General features: G+C 38.6%; 1 protein-coding gene across 1 annotated transcript in view; it reads left to right on the forward strand.

Moving 5' to 3' along the window:
- Positions 1-23,008, forward strand: part of FBXL7 (F-box and leucine rich repeat protein 7) — a 177,283-nt gene that overhangs the window by 35,124 nt on the left and 119,151 nt on the right. The window contains exon 2 of the mRNA XM_054060465.1: positions 9,723-9,812. Within this exon, the coding sequence (XP_053916440.1) occupies positions 9,723-9,812 (90 nt within the window). The remainder of the gene's footprint in view (positions 1-9,722; positions 9,813-23,008) is intronic.

Raw genomic sequence — 23,008 nt, forward strand, 5'->3', positions numbered from 1 at the left:
CACATTATTTATATGACAAATTCCTATCCTGCTCGTATTCTGGAGATAGATGAGCCTCTCTGTTTTGGATATCATCTGTTACTACTGTTCAGGCAGTGACTGCAGAAGCAAACAGTAGTGTGCACAGTTACTGTACAGCCTTAAGACCAGAAGATGATTAAGTTAGGCAATTGAAACTACAGTTTCAATAATGCAATTATTTCTATTAAACCAAAATTATATGCTAGAACTGTGTTTAGAAAAGAAAAACATGTAGGAAGTATTTTTTTTTAATTTTGCTTGCTAATGTTGCCAGACATCTGTGGTTAGTGCAGCATTAGAGAAGTATATTTCTCATGTTCGTTTATTATCTCCTTTTAATTGCCTTTAAGATACTCCTTTGTATTGCCTTAAGCCTTTTTTACAAATCTGTTTTATCGTTTTTATAATCCACAGTATTTGAAAGTCATCTTTTACTTGCATCCTTGACTCAGCCACTTCCCTTTCCCTTTCTTCCCCTCCCTGTATCCATCAGTGAAGAAAAGCTGGAAGTGACTGTGCTTATCTAAGCAAGTAAAGTGATCCTTGTCTGTTTTCCCTTAGCTATCAAATTCCTTTGCTCTTCTTTACGTAAAATCATCTTAGGCTTTCAGATCTATATCATCATGTGAAAGATTTTCACATTGCTTTTCAGAGCACATTGATATTAGGATACTTTGTTTCTACGCTATCTTGATAAGAGTGTTTCACTTCCCCACCTTTTTACTGTTGATTCTGATTTACCAGCTGTCAACATTCAAACTGAAAATTTGGGGGCTACTGTGAGGGTGGTTATTGTGTTGTTACTATGTACTGTGCTGAAAGATTCTCTCCTCCAGCACTGATACAGCACCTACCACCAGCTGTGGGTTCCTTCTGCTTCCACTGTACCTGATTTAGCAGGCAGTCTTGCAGCTACGGGAAGAATCTGTTTCAGCTCAGGACAAAGATAGAGGAAAAAGGAATTATTTATTTTTTTTTTAACAGATATGCAATTTATGCTATACCTTGTTGTGTCAATTTAGTATCAGACCAGGAAAGCAGAAACTTCTGTGTGATTTTTTTCAGCATGGTACCCAAACTTTATTAGATTTTAGATAACATCAAAAGGAGGCTGTGGGAATTCTGATACCATGGGAGAGGTTTTTGAGATCTATTACCTGGCTTAAGCACATGCAGAAGCTCCTGTTTGGGTGGAAAGACTTCTATAAAAATCTAGGCTTTGGCCAAGATGTCATACCAACTGCCTTCATGCTTGCTGCTGCTGTGCTTGTCTTGGTAAGTAGGAGAACTTGCCTTCGCTTCTCAACCTTTCCCAAGTAGTATTCTGTAAACTAGTCATGCTAATAACCACGTCCATAAGGGAGGCCAAGAGCAAGGACTGCTGAAAGCTTAGCCAGCCGGGGAAAGGTCTGGAGAAGTTAACAAGGGTAGCGTGCAGTAGAAGAGATCAAAATCGGCTGTTGAGAATGAGTTGAAAGCTGGCAAGTGGCTTGATCCTTCTCATGAGTGAACAAGTCGAGTAGTGCAGCTAGACTGACTGGATAACTTTGCTTTTAGACTTTGTTTTGGAAGGGGAACGACTGGGGACTAAACAGTGTATTTAAAGAAAGGTTCTGCAGAAAGGTTCTGCATGCCCTGTTGTTACATGTTGGTAATCATATCGCATCTGTGAGGTTGATGATGTCTTACAAGCTGTTAGCAATATAGCTGAGCCTTGATACCTTAACATTCACAACTGCTTCTCACTATGAACACAGTGTGTCTGGTTTGTGCAGCAGTAATAGGCACTTTGTGGTTTAGTGCGTGCATTTGACATAGCTCTAATAGATGGATGAAAACTATCATTGAGAATATTCTAGTTTTTGTGTTCTAAGTGAAATGAGCAGTAAAATTTATAGTGTTTCATGTTAACATTTTGTGTTCAAATGCTGACACTAGTCGTTTTTGAAATTCTAAATACGTATTTTAAGTTTTAATGATATTATTGTGGAAGACAATAATATTTGGTGGTTTTTGTTTTGGACTTCTGAACAGCGTGTTGCTATGTAATGAAATTCAGATCTATGCAAAATGCTTGCTGTGTTCCAGTGCAATGGTAGCTTCTACAGCCACTTCAGAATATATACTGGAGTTTTATCCTCTAAGGCTCTGCCTACCCACTGGCATATCTCCTGTGGTAACGTGCAAATGAATTCTCTACCAATTAATGTTTGGTATTGAACTGAATAGCCGTTGGTATGATGATGGTGAGGCACTGGAACAGGTTGTCCAGGGAAGTCGTGGAAGCTGCATCCTTGGAGGTGTTCAAGGCCAGGTTGGATGAGGATTTGAGCAACCTGATCTGGAAAGTGTTCTTGTCCATGGCGGGGAGCCGGAAGCTAGTTGATCTCTAAGGTCCCTTCCAACCGAAGCCACTCTATGATTCTATGATTATTTCCCTGTTTCTGAGCCAAGCGAGAAGGCTATGGGGTAGAAACTGATTTTGAAGTACAGGCTAAGCCATTTCAGTGAAAGATAGTGTTTTAAGACCAAGTCATGAGACATGCTAGTCCTTTTAAGTAATAAAATGAGGATGTTAAAGATTTCTCATCTTGTTTTCTCACTTTGAGTTCAAATAAGAAATATACTTGCATTCTTTCCTTCTCAGGCAGTATTACTTAGCTAATATTTATGTCCTAGACTAAATTGTTTGTGGGCTTTTACCAGTGTTTGAAATGTAGAGCTTAACACTTGGAGTGGCTGCAAAGTTTGGCTGCAAATTATTATGGCATTGTCTTCTGACATGCAGACTGCTTAATAGTCTTCAAAGAGAGGCCTTGTACTGAAGTAGTTTATGACACATTTCTTCTTTATAAACTCAGCAGTGGTATGCACTGTTCATCACTGTATTGTGAAAAGTTTTTATAAGCAGAGATGTACTAGCTTCAAAAATAATGGTGACTTCAGTAGTCCCATTTAGCAGCTCTTGGTTAACAAACCTCATCAGTGAGTGTTGACATTCTCTAGAAAAAGGACCAATATCATCAGCTGTTACATGGGGGAGGCAAAGGTACAGGAATGAGACAAGTTACTTGAGGAAACTAAAATATGTGCCCTGCACCATTTTAGTCATTAGATTATATGAATCCTCCTGAAGGCTTTATTAAATAGTCTTGAGCTATTCTGAAGTCATAATGAGTTGCTTGGCACCAAGATGTGAGTTAGAGGTGTCACAACTATAAACCCAACACATCAAATCTGCTTCCAGCATGGCACAGCAAGTAGAATCTGTGTCTATATGAAGAATCTTACTCAAGTTTTACACTGTCAATCGCACCTTTCTGAACGGGCTTCCCTTGCTAGCAATAGACACTCTTCTGCTAAACAGTTCTGAAAAATTCAATCCCATGCATGCGTTTTTATAAACATTTTCCAAGCGTTTCCCAATATAGTGTCTAAATCATTGCATCTTACCAGCTGGAGAACCTCCACAGTCACATGTATGTCAGAGTTAAAGAAATCCTCATTGCCCTTGGTATTACAGCTTCACTTTGCAAGCGGCTTGCTGGATCTTGTTGCAACATTGATTTAAATAGGCAACACTAAGAGGCTGTACCTCAAGACTTTGCTTCTCTGAGGAGCCTGCTGGTGGCTGAGGGGCTCAGCTGTGCCCTGTAGTGGGGCCATTTGTGCCTGCTGTGTCTGCACAGGGGCTACACCTGCTGCCGCCCCCATGGCTGACGTCAAGGCAGCGACTGGAAGGGCAACAACAAAGGAAGGCCAAATTGGCCTATGTGACCTGAGCTGAAGTTTGGCTTTGAACTTACAGAAATGCTGCAGAACGAAGTATAACACTTCGTAGCTAAGTTATGCCAAATTTCACAGACAAATTAAGCAGTCCTGGAAGTTAGGCTTATGATTTTAAAATGCAGAATAATGTAAAAATTCTTGTAAATATTGTGTTCTTAAACTTTAAGAAATACTATCGCAAAGTGCTGGTACTACCACATATCTGCAAACTCCTCAGTCGTCAGTATGCTTCCTGTGAAATGCTTGGTTTATTTCCTTTCCTTGGAGTTAGAGTTTGTGTAGATTGCTGTTTGTCTTATCACATCCTGGCAAATGTTGGGTTGAATGATATTTGGAGCCTCTGTGTGTGTTATGCTGGCATATGTTTTAATTTGATTTTAAAACAGATCACTTGAACACTACTGCTAAGATTCTTGGGCAGCAAGACAACATGGATTTATAAATTAACATATAACCCATGCTGACAACAATTCAATGAGTTACAACACTTTTATAGGTAGGTAACTTCACTGATAAATTGGTGGTATGTTGCTCAGCAGTTAAGAGTTAATAAATGGAAACCAGTTTTATGACCTGTAATTTCCATAGGTAGAAATGTAAAGTCCAAGAAGAATGATTGTCCAAAGCGTGAAGTCCAACTTTGCTTTTACTTTGGATAAAGAAATTGATATATTGCATCTTTAAAGGATGCCATATATCCAAAGCTTAAGTATCACAAAGAGTTACTGATTTCCATGGGGATACTTAGAAACATACTAGGAGTCTGTGGTCTCTGGAGGTGCAGACTGTAAAGAGATGCATTTGAAGTTTTGGAAACTTGGACTAGCATAATGTGTATTTTAGAAACAGGAGAAGGAAAAGAGTTTTCTGTTCTTTTGCATGATCTCTCAATGTTTTGAGGTTTGGATTGGTTTCTTTCTGGATCTTATCTTAATGTAGTTGGCATATATTTGATTAAAAACAACTTACCTGAAGATATGAAAGTCATGATCATCTGGTAGAAAAGCCATATGCTTCTATGCTTTCATCTTGAGAAGCTGAATTTGACTAATTTGTATAAAAATTGATGGCCTAAGTAAACAATTTTTTCACGCTTCTTTACAGCAAAGTCATTGCAATGTAATGCTTTTGGACAATTACAAAGATTAAAGGCTCTTATTATTCTAGATTTTACTACTTTTGCTCTTTTTTTTTTCTGAATTATTATGGGCTTTTTCTGTTCTGGCATTTTGTCTGACGTTCCACTTCAGCATAGCAAGAAGTGGATTTGTCCCTACTGTCCATTTAAGTCTGAAGGTAACTGACTGCCTGCTGAGAGCAGGTGTCATTGCATAAAAATGTGATGTTAAGAGTAATACTGCTGTTTCTTTTCCAGGGTGGCATGTAAGAAGTCAGCTTGTTTGCATGAGATCTTAGGAGAGTATGTAAAATACAGCACAAAAATGCCCATGCATAAGAATCCAAGAGCAAATGTGCTGAAAAAAAAAGCCTAGTAAAACTATTCCAGAGCACAGTGAAAGCAACTCACTGCCAGGACAAACCTTCGTCTATCACATAGGTCAGTGAGCCTCGCATATCTTATGATTTGCGTCACATAATTAAAGCAGCCTCTGGATGTGCTGGCCTCATGTGCAGTAACAATGAGGAAAATAACAAAATGCAGCAGAAGAGGTGACAGTCATAGAGTCAGAAACACTGTCTGTAGTAGGACAGGCTTTTTATATGTATTTCTGAAGACAGCTTTTCAGCCTTGGACAGTTATAGAACGTAATTTCCTGGGTGAGTTTAAATTGCATTACTTTCATTTTGACTGACTTCTGATGTCTTTGAGGCTTTTCAGCAGTGCGCGTGACTGGCAGAATCTAAAGTTTGCTTTTTACCAGTTCATGCTGTTTCCTTTTTCACTGCTCATCAAATGCTCTCATTAGGCTAAGATGCCTTGTGTGTGTTTAGTCGTGTTTCTGAAGCATGAGAGTTTTCGACAGCCTGAAATACATTGATAGAAGTGTTTGGAGAAAGACTACTCTAATGAGCATGCCTTTGAAAAAAAAAAAATATCATGACTAGCTATACAAGCAGCTGGGAAAAGCTATTGTTTTTTTCCAACAATATTGGAAAATGGAGTAAGGCCACCCAGTTCTATGTAATGTTTCACTGGATAATCCATAGCATCTCTTTCATTAAAGTATTTATTCTGTTCTGATGGCAAAACTGTAGATGCAAACGCTTTTATAAAACAAACCTAATATTTTACTCTGTATAGCCACCTGTGATAAAAAGGAAATGGAACACATTATTTTAATAATCAGAAGTCACAAAGAGACCACGACCAGACAGATGTAGTAGAGCTACAGTGCTACTGAGTGCTAAGACATACATGACTAAAAAAATTCCTTGAGCTACAGAGAGCTGGAGGCAGAGGTGGTGTTCAGGGGAAGTCTCTCTTATATGCTTGCCTTATTCTAATTTTCTTTCCAGCAGGATCAAAATAAAATGTGTAGGAAATAGCATACTAGGTTAGATGGCTGGATTCTTGTTCTTATGACTATTGTAAGGCTTTGGCACTAGTAAATAGGGAAAAAAAAAATCCACTCTTGCTTCTTCAGAAGCAGGTCAGAGACTTGATTTGAATTATGACTGTGGAGCTGTGTGAGTCTTTTCAGGTGTGATGACATCCATGCTACTCTTAGTCCTGGTGAGAATTATGTTGTATTGTAGGAAAACTGGGGTTTTTTCCACTGCATCTACCTACTACCATAGTTCAGTTTGCTTTCTTTTGGATTGCAGCTTCTGGCTTTATAATAAAATGTTGGAACATATGGAAGAAACTCTAGACAACAGCAAGTCATGCTAGGGAAACATTTGACAGGCCTTTAATTTGTTTAAGCAGGGGGTCAAATACAGTTATCACTTCTTTAGTCTTTGCAGTATTGCCCTCTGTTTGATCCTTCTAGTTGTCCTGGTGTTAGAACCCGTGTCAGATTATCTTTACTTGCTGTGATTTTCTCAGTGCACTTTTTAAATTGGAGAGGTGAAATCATGTCTGAAGACTGATGTTATGCTACACATCAAATTTTCTTATGGATTTGGAGACATTATCAGTCTTTGAATTTGTTGCATATTAGGCGGATAATGCCCTGAGAAAAGCGCTGCAGAAGAGCTCTGCCTCAGAAGAACTTGTGTGTGTGTGAGAGAGACCTGGGAATTCAAGCTACTTGCTGAATGTTTGACAGCACCATTCCCATGTACTAAATCATAGTTCGTCTCTTCTTTTGCCTTGCAGTATGCATCCTGAAAGTAGTATGTGGGCACAAAATAAAGCATGGCAAAAGGCTTTGCCATCGAGTCAGATGCTTTCTGATTTGAGGACTACATTATGGCTTCTCTAACAAAGAACTTATGCTTCAAACTTTTTTATTGAGATGTTCCCTATTGTTATAGACCCCTCTTGATGAGATTTTTTGGCGAATGAACGCTGTGGACAATAGGCCTACTTTCTTTCATGTCCATTTAGTTTTGGGTGTTTAACTAAGGGTATGTTAATGTTCATAGAAGGTGGCTAATTCTTTTGCTGTTGTTCATTACTAGTGCAGATGCCTGCAGATCTTACTTGAATAGCTTGATTAAGATAAACTGTCTAACTAAAGAAAGGCCTTGGGAGCTATTTTTGGAGCTTATATCTGGCATTCCATAGTTTAAGAAGTGTGCAATTTTAAATAATATGCTGCTATTGAATGTAGTGTCCATCAGCACCATAACGTGGGTAAAATTTCTGTTGTGCTCTTGGAGGCTTGCTTGTATTTGGTGTAAATAGAAATATTAAAATATTAATGGTAATGAGGGAGGTATGTAGCCACAGGAGGTGTTCAGTTTGTGCAAACAACCGATGCTGTAGATGACCAGCTATTAACTCTGCTGTTATTTGGTATCATTGACATTTTTTCCTCAAAAGGATATTTTACTTTTTTAAGAGGAATACCTGTTTATTTACTTTGAGTAAATAATTTTCCAGTCAGTCTTTTTTTTTTTGTCTTTCCCCCTATTAATCTGTTAAGGAGTGCTGATGCTCCCTGGAAGTTCTTCTGTTCCTGCAGCTGCAGTGCATGGTATGCAAGGAGTTGTTGGTAATGACAATACCATCTAAATACCTGTCTTGTCATTAATGATTTGATTTTCAGCTATTGCATGTGTTTCAAATTCTCTGGCCTCTTCCTGGGAAAGAGCGTTTTACATTTATCTTTCTCTTTTCTCATCTGCCTTTCTTTTACAACCCTAGTTGCCTTAGCTGGAGAGCTATTTTGGGGCAGTCATTTCTATAAAGACCACAGTCCATTACTCCAGCTTATGTCACAGCTTGAGAGCAATTGAAGTGATATTCTAGAGGCACTGCTTCTTGGGTTTGCTTAACTTCTGAAAGGAATGTAAAAAGCAGTTAGTGAATCACTGAAAACATTCTTTTTTTTTTTTCCTCTTCACTCCATCCAACTACTAGCCTTAACCATTTATTTTTTACTTCCTTCAAGCCTTTTTAATATCCTTTCACTCCACAATCATCTCTCAAATCTGAGCGTGTTAACTTAAGCAACTTTATGTGGAAAAGGATTCTCTCGAGCTGGCTGACGGATTAAGTGGCAGTACCTTGGTTGTGAAGCAACCTACATTTGCACATTCTCCAGTCGTTTCCCATTAAAATTTAAATCCCTGTTCTTTTGTGGCACCTTTAAAAAGCAGACCTCCCCCTTACATCTGAATGTTATGAAAACCAGGCATACTGTAACCCAGAACCCCAAGGAGTGCTTGATTGAAATAACAGATCAGAAAAGTCTCTTGCTAACATTCCTATGATTATAGGTTTACTCAAGTGACAGAAACTTGATGTTGGCTAGCTTTCTGCATACAGCCTAATTTTGGTGCAAAAACTAACATAGCTCTTAAAGGCTTCACTGATGAAGGCATTTGTGGGATAGGTAACTTCTTAAAATGGAACAGCATTCATCACCTTTCCTCGCTAGAATTATCTAATGTATTGCTAATTGTGTAGCTGGTCTGGTTCCTGCGGTGGAGCAGAATGTATTCCCTGTTAGTAATTACTGAGACTGAGTAGAGTGAGCAAAGGGAAACAGAAGTGACTCACTTTCATATCCTCACATGTAAACAAAAAGACAACTTTAGTTTAGCCCCCTCTGCTCTTCTGTGGTATCTGTCTCCGTTATTTTTTTTCTTTGTATTTGGATTTCTTCTGTTGCTAATTGGTACCTGGTTTGACATTCCCTGTAGAGGTCTGAGGGCATTGATGTAGGAAAAGAAACATCACTGGGTACTGATTTACAGAGTGGTGGTTTACAGGAGTGAGCATGGTGTCAGAGGTGACAGCAGATTCCTTGTTTTCATTTTCCTGAGGCGCAGTAACTTGAATACATGATGTGAACACATCAAACAAATCTAATCTGGTTTAACTGAAATGATGTAACTTGAATACATGATGTGAACTCATCAAACAACTCTAAACTGATTAACACATTTTGAATTTAACCCTTCGTGCTGATAAGGGTCAGTATCCATTTGTCCTGATCTGTGTTAAAGGTATTTGAATGAGAGAGCTCATCACAAAAGTTCTCCAAACGCTGTTAATCACAAGTTTTTTATTTACAATGGAGCTTAGCAGTACTATATGAGAGTCCTGGTGACACTGAAGGCTGTTAGCAGCCTTAGTACATAAAGATGCATTTGAAGTAAGTTCTGATGCAGTTAACTCCTACCACAGTTTGTACAAAATGAACATCAGCTGCTTTAAACCTAGTTTAAAGCTCCCTGGAATCGTTCCAGATTCGATATGGAAGGTCTTTCTGTTTTGCTGTTGATACTCATGTTTATTCTCTCTCTCTCTCTCCCACCCTCTCCGCTGTGTGCAGGCAAAGGCAGCTCAAGCATCTCATCCGACGTGAGTTCAAGTACAGATCACACGCCCACCAAAGCCCAGAAGAATGCAGCTACCAGTGAAGGTAGGCAGCTGGTACTCATTACCTAGGTTAGCCCCCCTCAACATAATCCTAGCAATTTTCAGGAAAAGGACTCTTCCTCCACGTTCCTTCTGTGTGCAATATCAGTGCACTAGAAATTAAAAAGCAGTTCTTCCTGTAAACTGTTTCGTCTCCTACCTGCTGTAGTTTCTGATTTAAGCTTGTGGCAAAAGATTTAAGATACTTCTCCAGAACAAAAATATAGAGGGTTACTTTTTCAGCAAAGGCTTTTATACTTAAGGTTTGATGCGATCTGATTTTGAACTTGGTTTTGAAGAATATCCTTAGTGGAAGCTTTTTGGCATATGTTCTATGTTAAACCTCAACCTCGTATTTTCCTGCTATGAACACTATGAAAATGCAAGTTATTTGTGCCAAGTTTTCAGAAGTGTAGCTATGGACTTGAAGAGCTGACAAGGATTTAATTAGATCAACATGCTCCATCTACTGTTACTGTAGTATCTTATCAGGACTAGATTTTTAAAGTCTAGTGGAAGGAGGTGTCTTAGGTGTCAGTATTAATACAGTGTTGCAGTAACTGGCCTATGAACAGAGAAATGCTGATCCTTTCCTGTAGCCCTCTTATGTGGGAAGGCCATGTAGGAGAGTGGGTGTGCTCTCATAAGTGAAACTATGTTTTCTCTAGTTTTCATAAAAGTGTCTTCAAGAACTTTGAATAGTTCTAGTTTGGAAGTCTGACTGTAGAATCTGGACAGTAAGAGCAGTTCATGTAAGTAATAAATGACTGTATAAATCACAAGAGTTTATTGTTAGACATGCGTAATCCCATATCAAAAATGAAGATTTGGCACCTGTGAATCATAAGAGATACTGGTTTAGAATATCTGCATTTTAGTCTGGGTGATAAATTTAATAATAAATTAATAAATAGTTAATAAAGTTAAGTAGAACAGTAGACTTTGTTTCTCTAAGCCTTAGGTTCAAAAGCTTTTAAGTAGCTGAAGGAGGTGAATTGCCAAGACACGAAATATATTCAGGAAAAGTATAAAAGCATTTTAATCATGTATGACAGCCTGGGGGTGACTGAAAAAGAATAGTGGAAATTCTGAAGTCAGTACTTCTGTTTTACTTCAGTCCGTAAAGCGTGATTTTTTTTTCCTTATTTTCAAATCATATAATACAAAATAATCCTTTACTTATCTCTAAGATTTATATTCTTATTCTAGCTCGTTGTAGAACCAGTGAATACCAGTGTTGACCATGAAATCTTCACCACTGGTTTGTAGCTGATTTAATTCATTAGTGAAAGAGGCTTAAATGCAGGCCAACAGATGCTGTAGTAAAGATATGTAAAGTTCTCATGCAGATTGAGAAAGTGCTCAGAGCAGTGGAGCTGCGTATTGTATCCTTGGAGGAAGCTTCAGATGTGAGCTTCTTTTTTCTGTGCCCTACAAGAATGTGATTTGACACACTGAAAACAGCAGAAGTAATCTCTTCCCAGCCTGTGCTACTACTACTTTCTGACCAAGTTTTTCTGCTAAGGAGTTACTAATGTGGATCAGTTTAATATACATTGCCTTATTGTGGATTGCTATATAATCTGTGAGATATTTTGAATATCATAACCAGAGAATGTGAGAGTTCTGCAAAGGCAAGTGGGAGCAGAAACACAGAAGGTGATGTTGGGGAAAAGCAGAGACGTTTGAAACCATTGCAGTTGCTGGAATGAGTGTATATCAACTGGTATGTGTCTGATTTTTCACTAATACTACCTCTTTTCCTTATGTACAGTAGACTTATGCTGCAGGAAGATGCAGCTGGACAGAAAGACTCATACCTTTTGCAAGACAAGTAGAGCTTTGTGCTTACAAGACTGAATGTTTTTTATACTATTCACTTAGAGTAGTATCTAGGGACCAGCTAAGAATAGCAGCCTGGTTGTGTTAGATGCTGTACAAGCAGTGACATTTGCCTTTTCATTGGGGTGTTTACATAACATTTTATAATTGTTAGTTAAATTTACTTTTATGGCACTCTATGCTGTAGTATTTGCTTGCCATGATACTGTAATACCTGCCCACACCAGAGATTGGTAGATGTATCTTGCTCTTTACCATGAGAATGGTTTATCGCAGGGATGCAACACTCCAATTCTGCCCTTTGCTTTCAGCGTATATAGTAAATTCAGAGCAATGTATGCTGTCCTATGAATGAGATGTGTTGTGTGTGGTGAGAGGTATGTATCCTAGATGTGTTGTTGGAAGGACTATGAAACATTGCAGGTTAACTCTTCCTCACCTTCACTGGCATGTGAAATGATCTTAATTGAACGAGATGCAGATGCTTCTTTGTGTCCCTTGAATTTCTAGTGACAGCTGCATTCCTGAGTGCCTAGCTCCATTTGTGTTTGCAGCTGAAGGCCTTTTGTGGCTCTGGCTTTCTAGCTTTGCAAACAGACCTAATTCTTTCCAATTCTGCACAGTATGTCTTCTCTTCTGTTTCTGTAAGACAATTGAAACAACACTTGTTGAAACTGAATCAATGAAATGCCTTGAAACAACTAGAAAGGAAATCTTTGGGATTGATTCATACAAGCTCTGTGGCACTCCACAGCAGCAAATCAGTCATGTGAAGTACTTCTTAGGTGGGTATGGATTCTCAAAAACTGCAAAAAGATGTCAAGCAGGACTCTTTCTTGAAAGAGAAAACTATCTCGGGAAGTATCTGACTGCAAGTACTATCTTGCCATCAGTGTGTGCTATCAAATGAACCACATTTCTCATCTCTTCTACTGCAGCCATCGTATTTGTCAAGTTACAGTGCCATAATCTTTCTCTATAGGATGAGTACAAGACATGAGAAACAGGCTGCTTGAAATGGCTTAAGTGTTTTTCCAGTACTAGATATGCTGTTAAGGCAACGTCAGTTAAATCTCCTAATGGGAATGGGGGGATGTGGTTATGGCCAAAATATGGCACAGTATGGATTATGAGCATCTGAAGAGTTGTGGAAGGAGGTGTAGTGTTTCAAAGAACAAAATGCTTGTCATTCTATTAAATGTGCCTGATTGAACTGCACATCCTCCACCAGTGAGGAACAGATAGTATGTGCCGGTATACTTAGCCAAACCAGCTTCACTCAGCAGTGCACTGGAGAGGTAAGTGCTACCCTGTTTCTGCTGTGTAGAACACTGCGGACAGTAGCTGGAAGACTGCACAACTTCATAAATTCAAACTTGAGATACCAGTGGTGCACTTGAGAGGGATGCAGAGGCGAGGCTGTACTGGTGCAGAAACTGAAGTGCAGTCACTGTCTTGTGGCTTTCACTTTCTCTCCTTCGGTGAAGGGCAGGTGGCAAAAAATAGATGTCTGGTCCTCTTAGTAGATCACAGAGGATGCTGTATGGGCTGGCTGTTTGGCTATAGCTTGGCTCGGAAAGAAGCGTGATAGGCTGTGGCTGTGCATGCACACTGATGCCTTCATGCTGTCTCTTCTTCTTAGGATACAATTTTCCTTAGCTTTGAATATATGCTGCCTTCTACTTTTTCAGTCTCAGACGTTGTCTCCAATTCTTTATCCCATCAATCAATTACAGTTAGAAACTTGAGAATGCATGAGTTTTTGCTACCCCTCACAGCTCTTCTGGCAAGTGAAAGACTAAATGGATTTTTGTGGGCTATTTAAGTGCAGTTTGCTAGACACAGTCTCAGCTGCAATATTATTGCCTAAAACTTGATTTAGAAGATTAGACTGAATGTTTTTGTATGGGCTTACCTTGATCGGGGGGCTTTCTTCTAACACTTAACCTGCAGAGTGTGGAATGTTATGTCCAGGCTGCATTCTTCATATTAACTTGACTGTTTCTCAAATAAAAAAAATCAATACTGTTTGCACTTCACGTGTATGGTTGTTAAATGGCAATCCAAAGGCAGCTTTAAATTAAGAGCTCATCTTTGAGCTCTGTGTATGAGTTCTAATTAATTTCTCAGTTTCTATAAAATCAAATTGAAGGATTAAACCTGAAGTAAAACCTTAGTAGAGGAATCAGTGCTGAAATACCTCTGAATATATCCCGTTAAATGTTTATATTTTGAGTTTTGCAGAAATTCATTAAAGTCAGCTGCTGTATTCTGCAGAAGTTAATTATATCTGCTTTTTAGTGATGTTGACTTTTAAGGGCCTTCAAAAAGTAAGTACTTAACTTTGTTTTTCCTTCTGCAGTGCTCCGAGAGTCTTAGTCTGGCTTTTCCTCATATGATGTTCATGTACCTTAAATATATTTTTAAAAGATTATGTTTTGAAAACAGATTAATTAAGAGAACACAGCCTTTTCACCCATTAACTTTGCAGTGTGTGTTTAGTGTGGAGATCAAATGCACTTGTTCTATCATTACCTGCTTGTATATATCCTAACAGAGAGGTGTTTCTTCTGAAATTTAGGTGTGTTCTAGGAAAGTTCACATTCTCATAGGTATATCCTCCTTTCTGTTTTATTTGGGCTTTTTGGTGGTTCTGTTGGATTTGGTAGTGTTTGGTTAATGATTGGATTAGGTGATCTAAAGAGTCTTTTCCAACCTAAATGATTCAGTGATTGTGGGAGAAGCAGGCCTTATAGCGTGGCTGGAATAATTATGTCCATTAGGAACGATTCCCTCCACTAAATCATGTCTGGAGGAAACTCTGAAAATGTAACATTTTACAAATATGTGATGCTATAATTACTTGTGTAAGTGTGTTAGTTTATACCTTGTGCAAGATTATGCCTGGCTAAGATTGATCAGGCTGTGTTGCTGTGTTCCCGGGCATCCTTTTATGGTGGATCCCTGCTGCTGAAGCTTCTTGAAGTGGGCAGTATATTAGTGAGTGCTGGTCTGTGCTGTGAAATTTCTGCTGTCTGTCATCTTCCTCTGACATGTGATAAGTTCCAGAGAAAAAGATGCCTGTGAATGGAGAACTAGCCTTTCTTCAGTACTATTTTTCATTCTGCTGAAGTCTTTGAGGGGCAGGAGGAGGGGAAGAAAAAATGAATCCCCAAAACAAAATATCAACAACAAACCCAAATAAAAACAACCAAAAACCCACCAAGGCCACCAAAACCCACAGAAAAAGCAAAGAAATGGCACCCTCCCCACTCCTCCCAAAACAACCCCCCCCCCCCGAAAAAAAAAAAAAAACCCAAAAAAAACCAAACCCCAAACTAAACCCCAAATCCCTGGAGCTCAGAGTTAACAGCTGATGGTGGCAAGTTGTATAAATTTGGGAGCTCTTAGTAGGACTTCTACTATTCTTAATATAGAAGTGAAGGTGCTCACTGAAGTTTTCTTTAATTGGATAAACACCAGCAACTCAAGTAACTGAAACTGAATTTATATCCAGTTTTACATGAAAAAAAAACACCTAGTTGGGTAAGTTTTTCTAAGAGAAGTTAGCATCTATTCATATAATAGTAGCTAAACCCTTCATGCATTTGCTGTACTCTTCTAATAATTTCTTAAGAAAATAACTTTCTGATGACTTCCAAAACTACTGGAATATGACTATTACTACTGCATCATTTTATTCTGCAAACTCAGTGAATTAATATGTAATTAATATAAAATTGACAAAATTAAGAATTTGGAGTATTCAGCCGTAGCATTCTTACTTTGATACTTAAGATACTAAAGTCATTGTAGAAGACTAAGTTGAGTAGTGGAACAAGCATCTACTTTTGAAACTTTTCTTGTGAACTGTGGAAAGAGCTTGAGCTTTACCAATATGTGAAATCTCTCAAAGCAGTCATTTTGCACTCTTATGACAGACACTTCTGTCCTTGGCTTTCAGACCCAGAAGTACAGAAAATTAGTGGTATCTTGACTCTCTGTGTGGAAAAAATACTTTCTAGAAAAATTTGAGCTCTATATCAGAAAACATTTATCACTTCTCTAGATGGAAATACATCAAGTAGCATATCTTGAACACAGAAAAATTTGTCTGGATTGTGTACCTTTCATTTCTCTTTACAAGTGAGTGAACAAAGTACAAATCATAGGATATTTTTAGGAATTATGTAATTCTCTTAATTTCTCTTGGCTTCTTTTAAAAGGCTGGGTGTTTTTTGAATTTCTGAGTAATTCTTAATTTACTCAGTGATTTTATGAGGAGGGGTCCTTGCATTGTCACCGTGATGGACATAATGAAAAATTTGAAAAAAATGGAATGGTTCCTTTGCTATTGAATGCTTTTGATATTTAAAATGGTTCCTGGTGGAGAATCGGCTCAGACTGAGATACAGCTTAGTGCAACCCCAATCCTATTTCAGAAAGGGATAAAAGTCTCAGAACTGGTTTCCAAATAGGCAAATTTGTGTATTTTTTTTCACAGATAAGGTAGGTAGCTATATTTAATATACTGGAGTTTCACTGAGGCTTTGAGTGGTTTCTGTGTTTTCTTGATGGTTCTTTGGCAGAAAGGACTCTTTTGATCGCTTCCTACATAGAATCATAGAATGGTTCAGGCTGGGAAGAACTCTTAAAGGTAACGTATCCAACCCCACCTTGCAGTGAGCAGGGACATCTTCAACTAACTAGATTGGGTTGTTTAGAGCCCCACCCACCCTGACCTTGAATGTTTCCAGGAGTGGGGCATCTACCACCTCTCCAGGCAACCTGTTCTGGTGTTTCACCACCCTCATCGTGAACTTTTTCCTTATATCTAGTCTGAATTTACACTTTTTTAGTTTAAAACCATTACTCTTCATTCAGTTGCAACAGGCTCTACTAAAAAGTCTGTCCTAATCTTTCTTATAGGCTTCCCTTCAAGTATTGAAAAGCTGCAATCGGGTCTCCCCTGAGCTTTCTCTTCTCCTGGATGAACAACCCCAAGTCTTGCAGCCTTTCTTCATAAGAGAGGATACCTAATAATAAATCTTCAGTTCTTTAATATTTTTCCTCTCATAGTCTCTTTAACATTAGAAGCTTACTCTAACCCAGTATCAGAAATGAAAACCTATATATGTTCTTTCTGGACGCATGCAAGCGTATGCATAATTCTGATTTCTTTTAATGGCCATTCTCTTTCTGTTTATCTCTGTCCCTGTATCTTTACAGCATCTCTTACTGAGAACGTGGGCTCTTGGCTCTACTGTTGAGGTACTGTCTAAATAAGCCCCACCCTGGCCAAGTCAGCAGCTAAACTGGATGATTGTGATCCTAATTTCCCACCACCACAGGGAAATGGGAAAGGCAAATGAGGGAGAGAGACTTGTGGGTTGGAAACTGAAAGTAAAAAAATATTTCCTTTTTGTATTATTATTCTTTCATTAAAAATAATACAAAGTATATAAAACCAAATCAGACTTCCCAGGTGACTATGCAAGTGACCACTGATGCTGCAGGGCAGGCTCAGGAAAAGTCCCACACTGGACTTAGAAGCGGGCAGGAGCTGGACTCAGGAACTGGATTCAGGAATGCACAGATTAGGATCAGGGGCAGACAGATGGATGAGGTCCTCTCTGGACATCAGCCATCAAAGAAGAAAGCTTGACCCTTGTGATTCCTAAGCTTTATAATGAGTATAACATTTATGGAATGATATATATTGGATATATACTGTGTTGGTCAGTTTTGGGTCACCTGTCCTGTCTGTTCCTCCCTACAGGTGTGACCCCTTTTTCATCCCTTGACTTGCAGCGTTTACCCAACTCTAGGATGGTCTTGATTTACATAGGAATAAGTATGAGCAATGGCCTCTCTACATATCGGCGACCCATTACAATGGTGACAAACATCAGGCATTATCACTTCTAGAGGCAGAGTCTGAAGAAGGTATTGATAACTTACGGAAACTGAAGTTACTTAGAAGAGGCTTAGCTGAAGTTAGAAAATTGATTCTGCTTTAGCTCAAGCCAGAGAAGGCTTTCTGTGCACCAGGCCATGTCTGAATTTGATATGAATGCCCAAATTTGCCTCTGCTTACTTGGAACTGCCCTGAGATTCAGTTGGCTTTGAGTGAACTGTTGCTGTTTTGAGCTGGCAGTGAAACTGGGGACCAGGTAAGTTTCCTAGGGTTTTGTGTTACTTTTCTAGTAGTAGAGTTTTCTCTAGAGAAGTGAAATGCTATATTACTGAATATGCCAAAATAGAATCATTTGAAGCCAAAAAATTGAGAAAGAATAAGAGGGGTGTGGAAGGCGTGACAGTTAATAAATCCAAAACTGTAAACACTTTGGCAGAATAAGCAGAGCTCACTATTTAAATTCCTTTAACCAACATATCTGAATGCATACACAAATATAATCACTTTGAACAGTATATGAAGGTATAAAGTAGTATAGAAGCTGTTCCTGGACACTATTTTTTTGTGTTTTACCACATCTCGTTGTGCTTTTACTATCTAATAGGCAGTGTTCCTGCAAAGCTGTTCTGCTAATTATAACAAGATCATTGCAATCAGCATTTAAATCAGAGTTCAAATACAAGGCAAAAGTAGTTGGGACATTGGCAAGGTTAAAGCTGCAAATTGAAACCTTACGTTATTCTGGCTAATTTGTACTGAAATGCTATGGCCAAATGTTTAAAACTTGCCCAAACAATACAAGAAACAAATTGGAGAAGGTACATAAAACTGCAGTCTTACTTGATCTGCCTGAAATGTGAAACCTACCAGAGCAAATGCGCTTAGAGTACAGTTAGAGAAATGATCCCAATTTAAAAACCTGGCATTAGCCTTTCCAAAGTAAGGTCTGATGCTTGGTAGGTGTAAGGTTTATTCAATTACCTGTAAATCTGATTTTAAGGAATCCAAGATTCTCAACATAATTCTTTGTGTAAAATGCTATACCAAACTACTTAAATATTGTTATCACAGGGAGATTCTGACACTGAACTGTTCTTTGTTATTGCCTACGCTAGCTATTTCGGTTTCTCTGAAAAGTGAAGAGTCATCTTGAAGTATCTGATGATTGCCCAACATTCTAGTCTAAAACCCATTTTTCTTGAATGCTAGACTGTCTTCTAAGACTGCTTAAAGTATACCTTAAAGCTGATAATATTTTTTTAAATATGTCAAGCTTATCCATTTTCTCGAATTTATGAACTGACACCATCAAGTTCCTCCAGATTAATCCTAGTAGTTGATTGAAATAATAAAATAAATTTGGAACAACAAACTTTTGCCTTTAACTTGACAATCCCTGGTAAGATGCTATAGTTTAAATTTATTGCACAAGATAGCTTGCCTTATTTTCCTGTATCTTATCTTTTTATGTCAACTTGTCGAATGCCTGTATAATTTTTAAGACTGATACTTCCAACATTGCCAAAACTAGCAGCATGCTGGAGAAATATCTACTTAAAGTTGCTGTTTTCTTCTGTTCTTCTCTTTTGGCTGTTATACCATGCTACCTGCTGCTGTGTTTTTGTCAAGTTACTGAAGTTTGGCACGTCCTTGTTTCTGCCAGCATTCCTCAGACTTCCCTTGGGAAGCGCATACTGAGATTGGCTGATTAAAATGGTAGTTCAAGAATGAATAATGGCAATTCTTATGTTCTTGTTAATTCTGACTGCTGGATCATCATTGGTTTAGGCAGTAACAGTAGACTAAGCTGGAAGTATAAGGAGAAGTTATGAGCATGAGTATAATCTGGTGATCAGCTGTCTATATATTCCTCTAGCCTTAATCAGTCACGCTTGAATAACAGCCTCTGACAGGGCCCAATGACCCTTTCTCTGAAAATTTTTTTTCTGGTGTATGCTGGAAAGTGGGCAGGATTCCTTTAGAGAAGCATTGTAAATGCTTGTTTGTAAGATTTGGTAGTCAGTTTAGATCAGCTAGACTTACCCTCCAACGAAGTGAGACATGGAGACTTTTCACATGCACATAGCCTACCTGTGATTCCCACTCATGCATTCACATCTGTAAGGCAATACAAACACCTCACAGGATCATAGAATAGAATCTTTTAGGCTGCAAAAGATCTTTAAGATTATAAAGGCCAATCCTTAGCCTAACACTACCAAGTTCACCACTAAACAGTGTCCCTAAACACCACACCTACATGTCTTTTAAACACCTCCAGAGATGGTGACCCAACCGCTTTCCTGGGCAGCCTGTTCCACTGCTTGACAACCGTTTTAGTGAAGAATGTAACCTGTCATGCTACTTGTGATGACTTGTGTATACCATAAATCTCCATTGTAAAATATTACCGGAGTTATGATAATGAAATTTCAGTTTGTAACAGTGCCTAATCTATAGTGCTTTTGTTTTCCCCTAAGATGAAGTCCATCTTGTATATCCAAGAGAGTGATGTTTTACAGCACTATCAAGTTTGCATTGTTTGTGAGAAGTCTTTTGCTTGTTCATTATAGGCAAGTAGTGCTAGGTCAGAATCTCTGAAAGAGAAACATTAATCTTAAGAAATCTCAGGGATAGGGGTAGCAGAAACAAATTCTTCTTCCCAGCTGCGGAGTTTGTGATTTGCTTAATCTGAAGGTATTTATATGTTCACATAGTCATAGGTAAATGACTTTTTTCTTAAATACCCCCATCACATCCCTATGGCAAGATAAACATGTGTGAGCCTTGCCGGGTAGGTCTCTAACTCCCATTCAAGCAATAAAAACTTTGTGTGGCCCCTGAAATCTCAGAAACTGTGCAGAGCAGTTGTTTACCTCACACAAAGAAGAATTTTATAGAAGTTTTCCTTAAAGAACAGAAACAAATATGATCTAAATGATAAAATCATAATTGACTGTCTTCAGTGGGCTCTAGCTTGGGAGACTGTTTACTTGGCCCTTCTTTACTGTGGGCGGAGATGAACCATTTGCTTGAAGTCTGCTTTCTGAAGTCGTCATGCTCTTTGACCCTTTTGCATTTCTTTCACTTTTAAAACATTTTAATTTTTTGTAACCTGAGGCAAAATTACAGTCCGATCAGATTTTAGCTGTGTGTATCTTCTCTTTTCCATTCCAGTAGTTAACTTTCTCAAATTTCTTTTAGTGCTGTTATACATCAGTTTCAGTTGTACTATGCATTTCCTGTGCAGCCTTGTATTTGTATTTGGAAGGGTTTTGCATTGTTTAAGATGCAAAAGGGACTTTAGGGCCTTGGAACCTATGGGGAAGGAATTGGGGGAACAGGTAGTGTTCTCATCTGTCATTCCACCTACAGGGAATGATGAGGGGAGGAATAGAAAGAGCCAAGAAATAAATGCCTGGCTCCGAATCTGGTGTGAGGAGCAAAACTTTGGGTTCTTGGATCATGGGTTGGCCTACACAGCACCAGGCTTGCTCTCCAAGGGTGGATCTGTTTTGTCTGTGACAGTAATTGGTGAGTGTCTCTCCCTGTCCTTCTCACTGTGCATGAGCCCTTCATTATATTGTCTCTCCCTGCCCAGTTGAGGAGGCGGGGTGATAGAATGGCTTTGGTGGGCACCTGGCATGTTGGCAGTGCCAACCCAGGACAACAAATCATCTGAAGCTTTTGAGGGTTTAGGTATCTAGTTGGAGCCGTTGCCATTTAAGCTGGAAGTAGTAGAAAAATTAGCATTTTCTCTTTTCCTTGAAGAAAGAATCATAGGTTGACAGAACAAAATCAGGGAAAAACAGCTGTTCAGCTCTAGCTCTGCACAATCTCGTAAATGCTTTTGTCTTGCACATCTAGGTTACAAGCATTAAAATCGAGCATCACTTAGTGGAAAATCTTTAAAAGGAAAGACAAGTTTATATGTAGGTGTTGAAATACATAGTTTTATTCTCGGTGTTTGAACACTGCATGTTGTATCTTGGGGCTGGGTGAAATACTGTGTAGGAAACTTGAAACGCTGATTTGCAATGGTTTTTACCCCCTTATTCCCCTGTTTGTTTTTTTTTCAAGGATGGACTGTGGAGCTGAATCTGATAACTCCTTTTGTGTCTAATTTTTGAACTTGAATGGAAAATTCATACTTAGCTCTAATATTGAGCATGTGATGACAAGTCTGAAAGAACTAGGATTTTTTTCAGTTTGTGCCAAACAAGTTTGGTTTCATATCATGGAAGTACCAAACTGAGTTTTATTGTGGGGTTGGGAGATATACTCAAACTAAAGGCACTGAATTTAGATTGGGAAAAGGAAGCAATGATGACAAAAAGATAGAAAAGATAGTAAAGCTTAAGTTGAAACTAAAGCTTTTGTGCTGAATGCTGAAAAGGTGGATGTAGTTTCAGGTTTCGTATGCAGGGGTGACACACTGCTAAGCAGTGATGACAAACGTTAAGGCAGACATAGGCCATTTCATTCCAGCCCTCCTGTCCCTTTACAGAAAGTTTCTGGTGGAAGCAGTAATATAAACTTGATAAATTTAATTTAGAGGTCTAATAAAAGAACCTTGCCAATTCTAGGTGGGTAGAAATCTGGAAATTCCAGAAGACTATGGAAACAATAATAGCTTGTGACATTGGATAATTTTGAGTTTGTACTCACTGAAGAATCCTTATGGGCTGGGCAGTCCTTGAAACAAGGTCTGTGTCAGGTTGGTTGGATTGTTTTGCTCCAGCCTTCTTCATACAGTGATTGGAGCTATGACTGCAGTGTATGTACCACTGAACTCAGCTGAGCAAATGCATTTCAGCTATTAAAAATGGCATGAATAAGCTAAAAAGAAAGTCCTTATGTTTACTTGGAATGCAGTAGAAGCTGCTTTCTGTTGTGCATAGATTATCACTGTTTCGGTATTACAATCACAGAATCATGATTTTATGATTACAGAATACTGTATACATAGAGCACATGCTTTTAACTTCATGAAGGACAACTGCTAGAATAAAAGTTGAGACTGAAATTTGTAATGCTGAACTGAAGTTTACATTGGAAATGGTACTTTCACTATTTAATTCCTACTTCTTTCATTGGAAAATCTTCCAGAAAAATCTTAATATTTTCTTTATTTTAGCATGATGCTCAAACATGCAAGTCAGATCAGCAAAATCCTTCTATTTCTGTTTCCTTTTCCTGTGGCAACAATGACTCCTTGCATGGTCTTGGTTTTGCCGTTGCTCTGATGAGCTGTCGAAGAGATCGGAAACCAATGTGCTAGAAACCTGCTGGATGTTGGAAAGGCCATGGGTTTAAATACCTGTATGCGTGCCATCTCTTACTCTGTCATGATCAAAGCTTGTTTTGCTGGGCACTGTGTTCCCTTGGTCACGTGGATGATATCGGGCCCAATTCATCTTAAATTTAGCTCCTGGAAATGT

The sequence above is a fragment of the Cuculus canorus genome, chromosome 2 (assembly GCF_017976375.1).
Source record: "Cuculus canorus isolate bCucCan1 chromosome 2, bCucCan1.pri, whole genome shotgun sequence".
NCBI classification, from domain to species: Eukaryota; Metazoa; Chordata; class Aves; order Cuculiformes; family Cuculidae; genus Cuculus; species Cuculus canorus.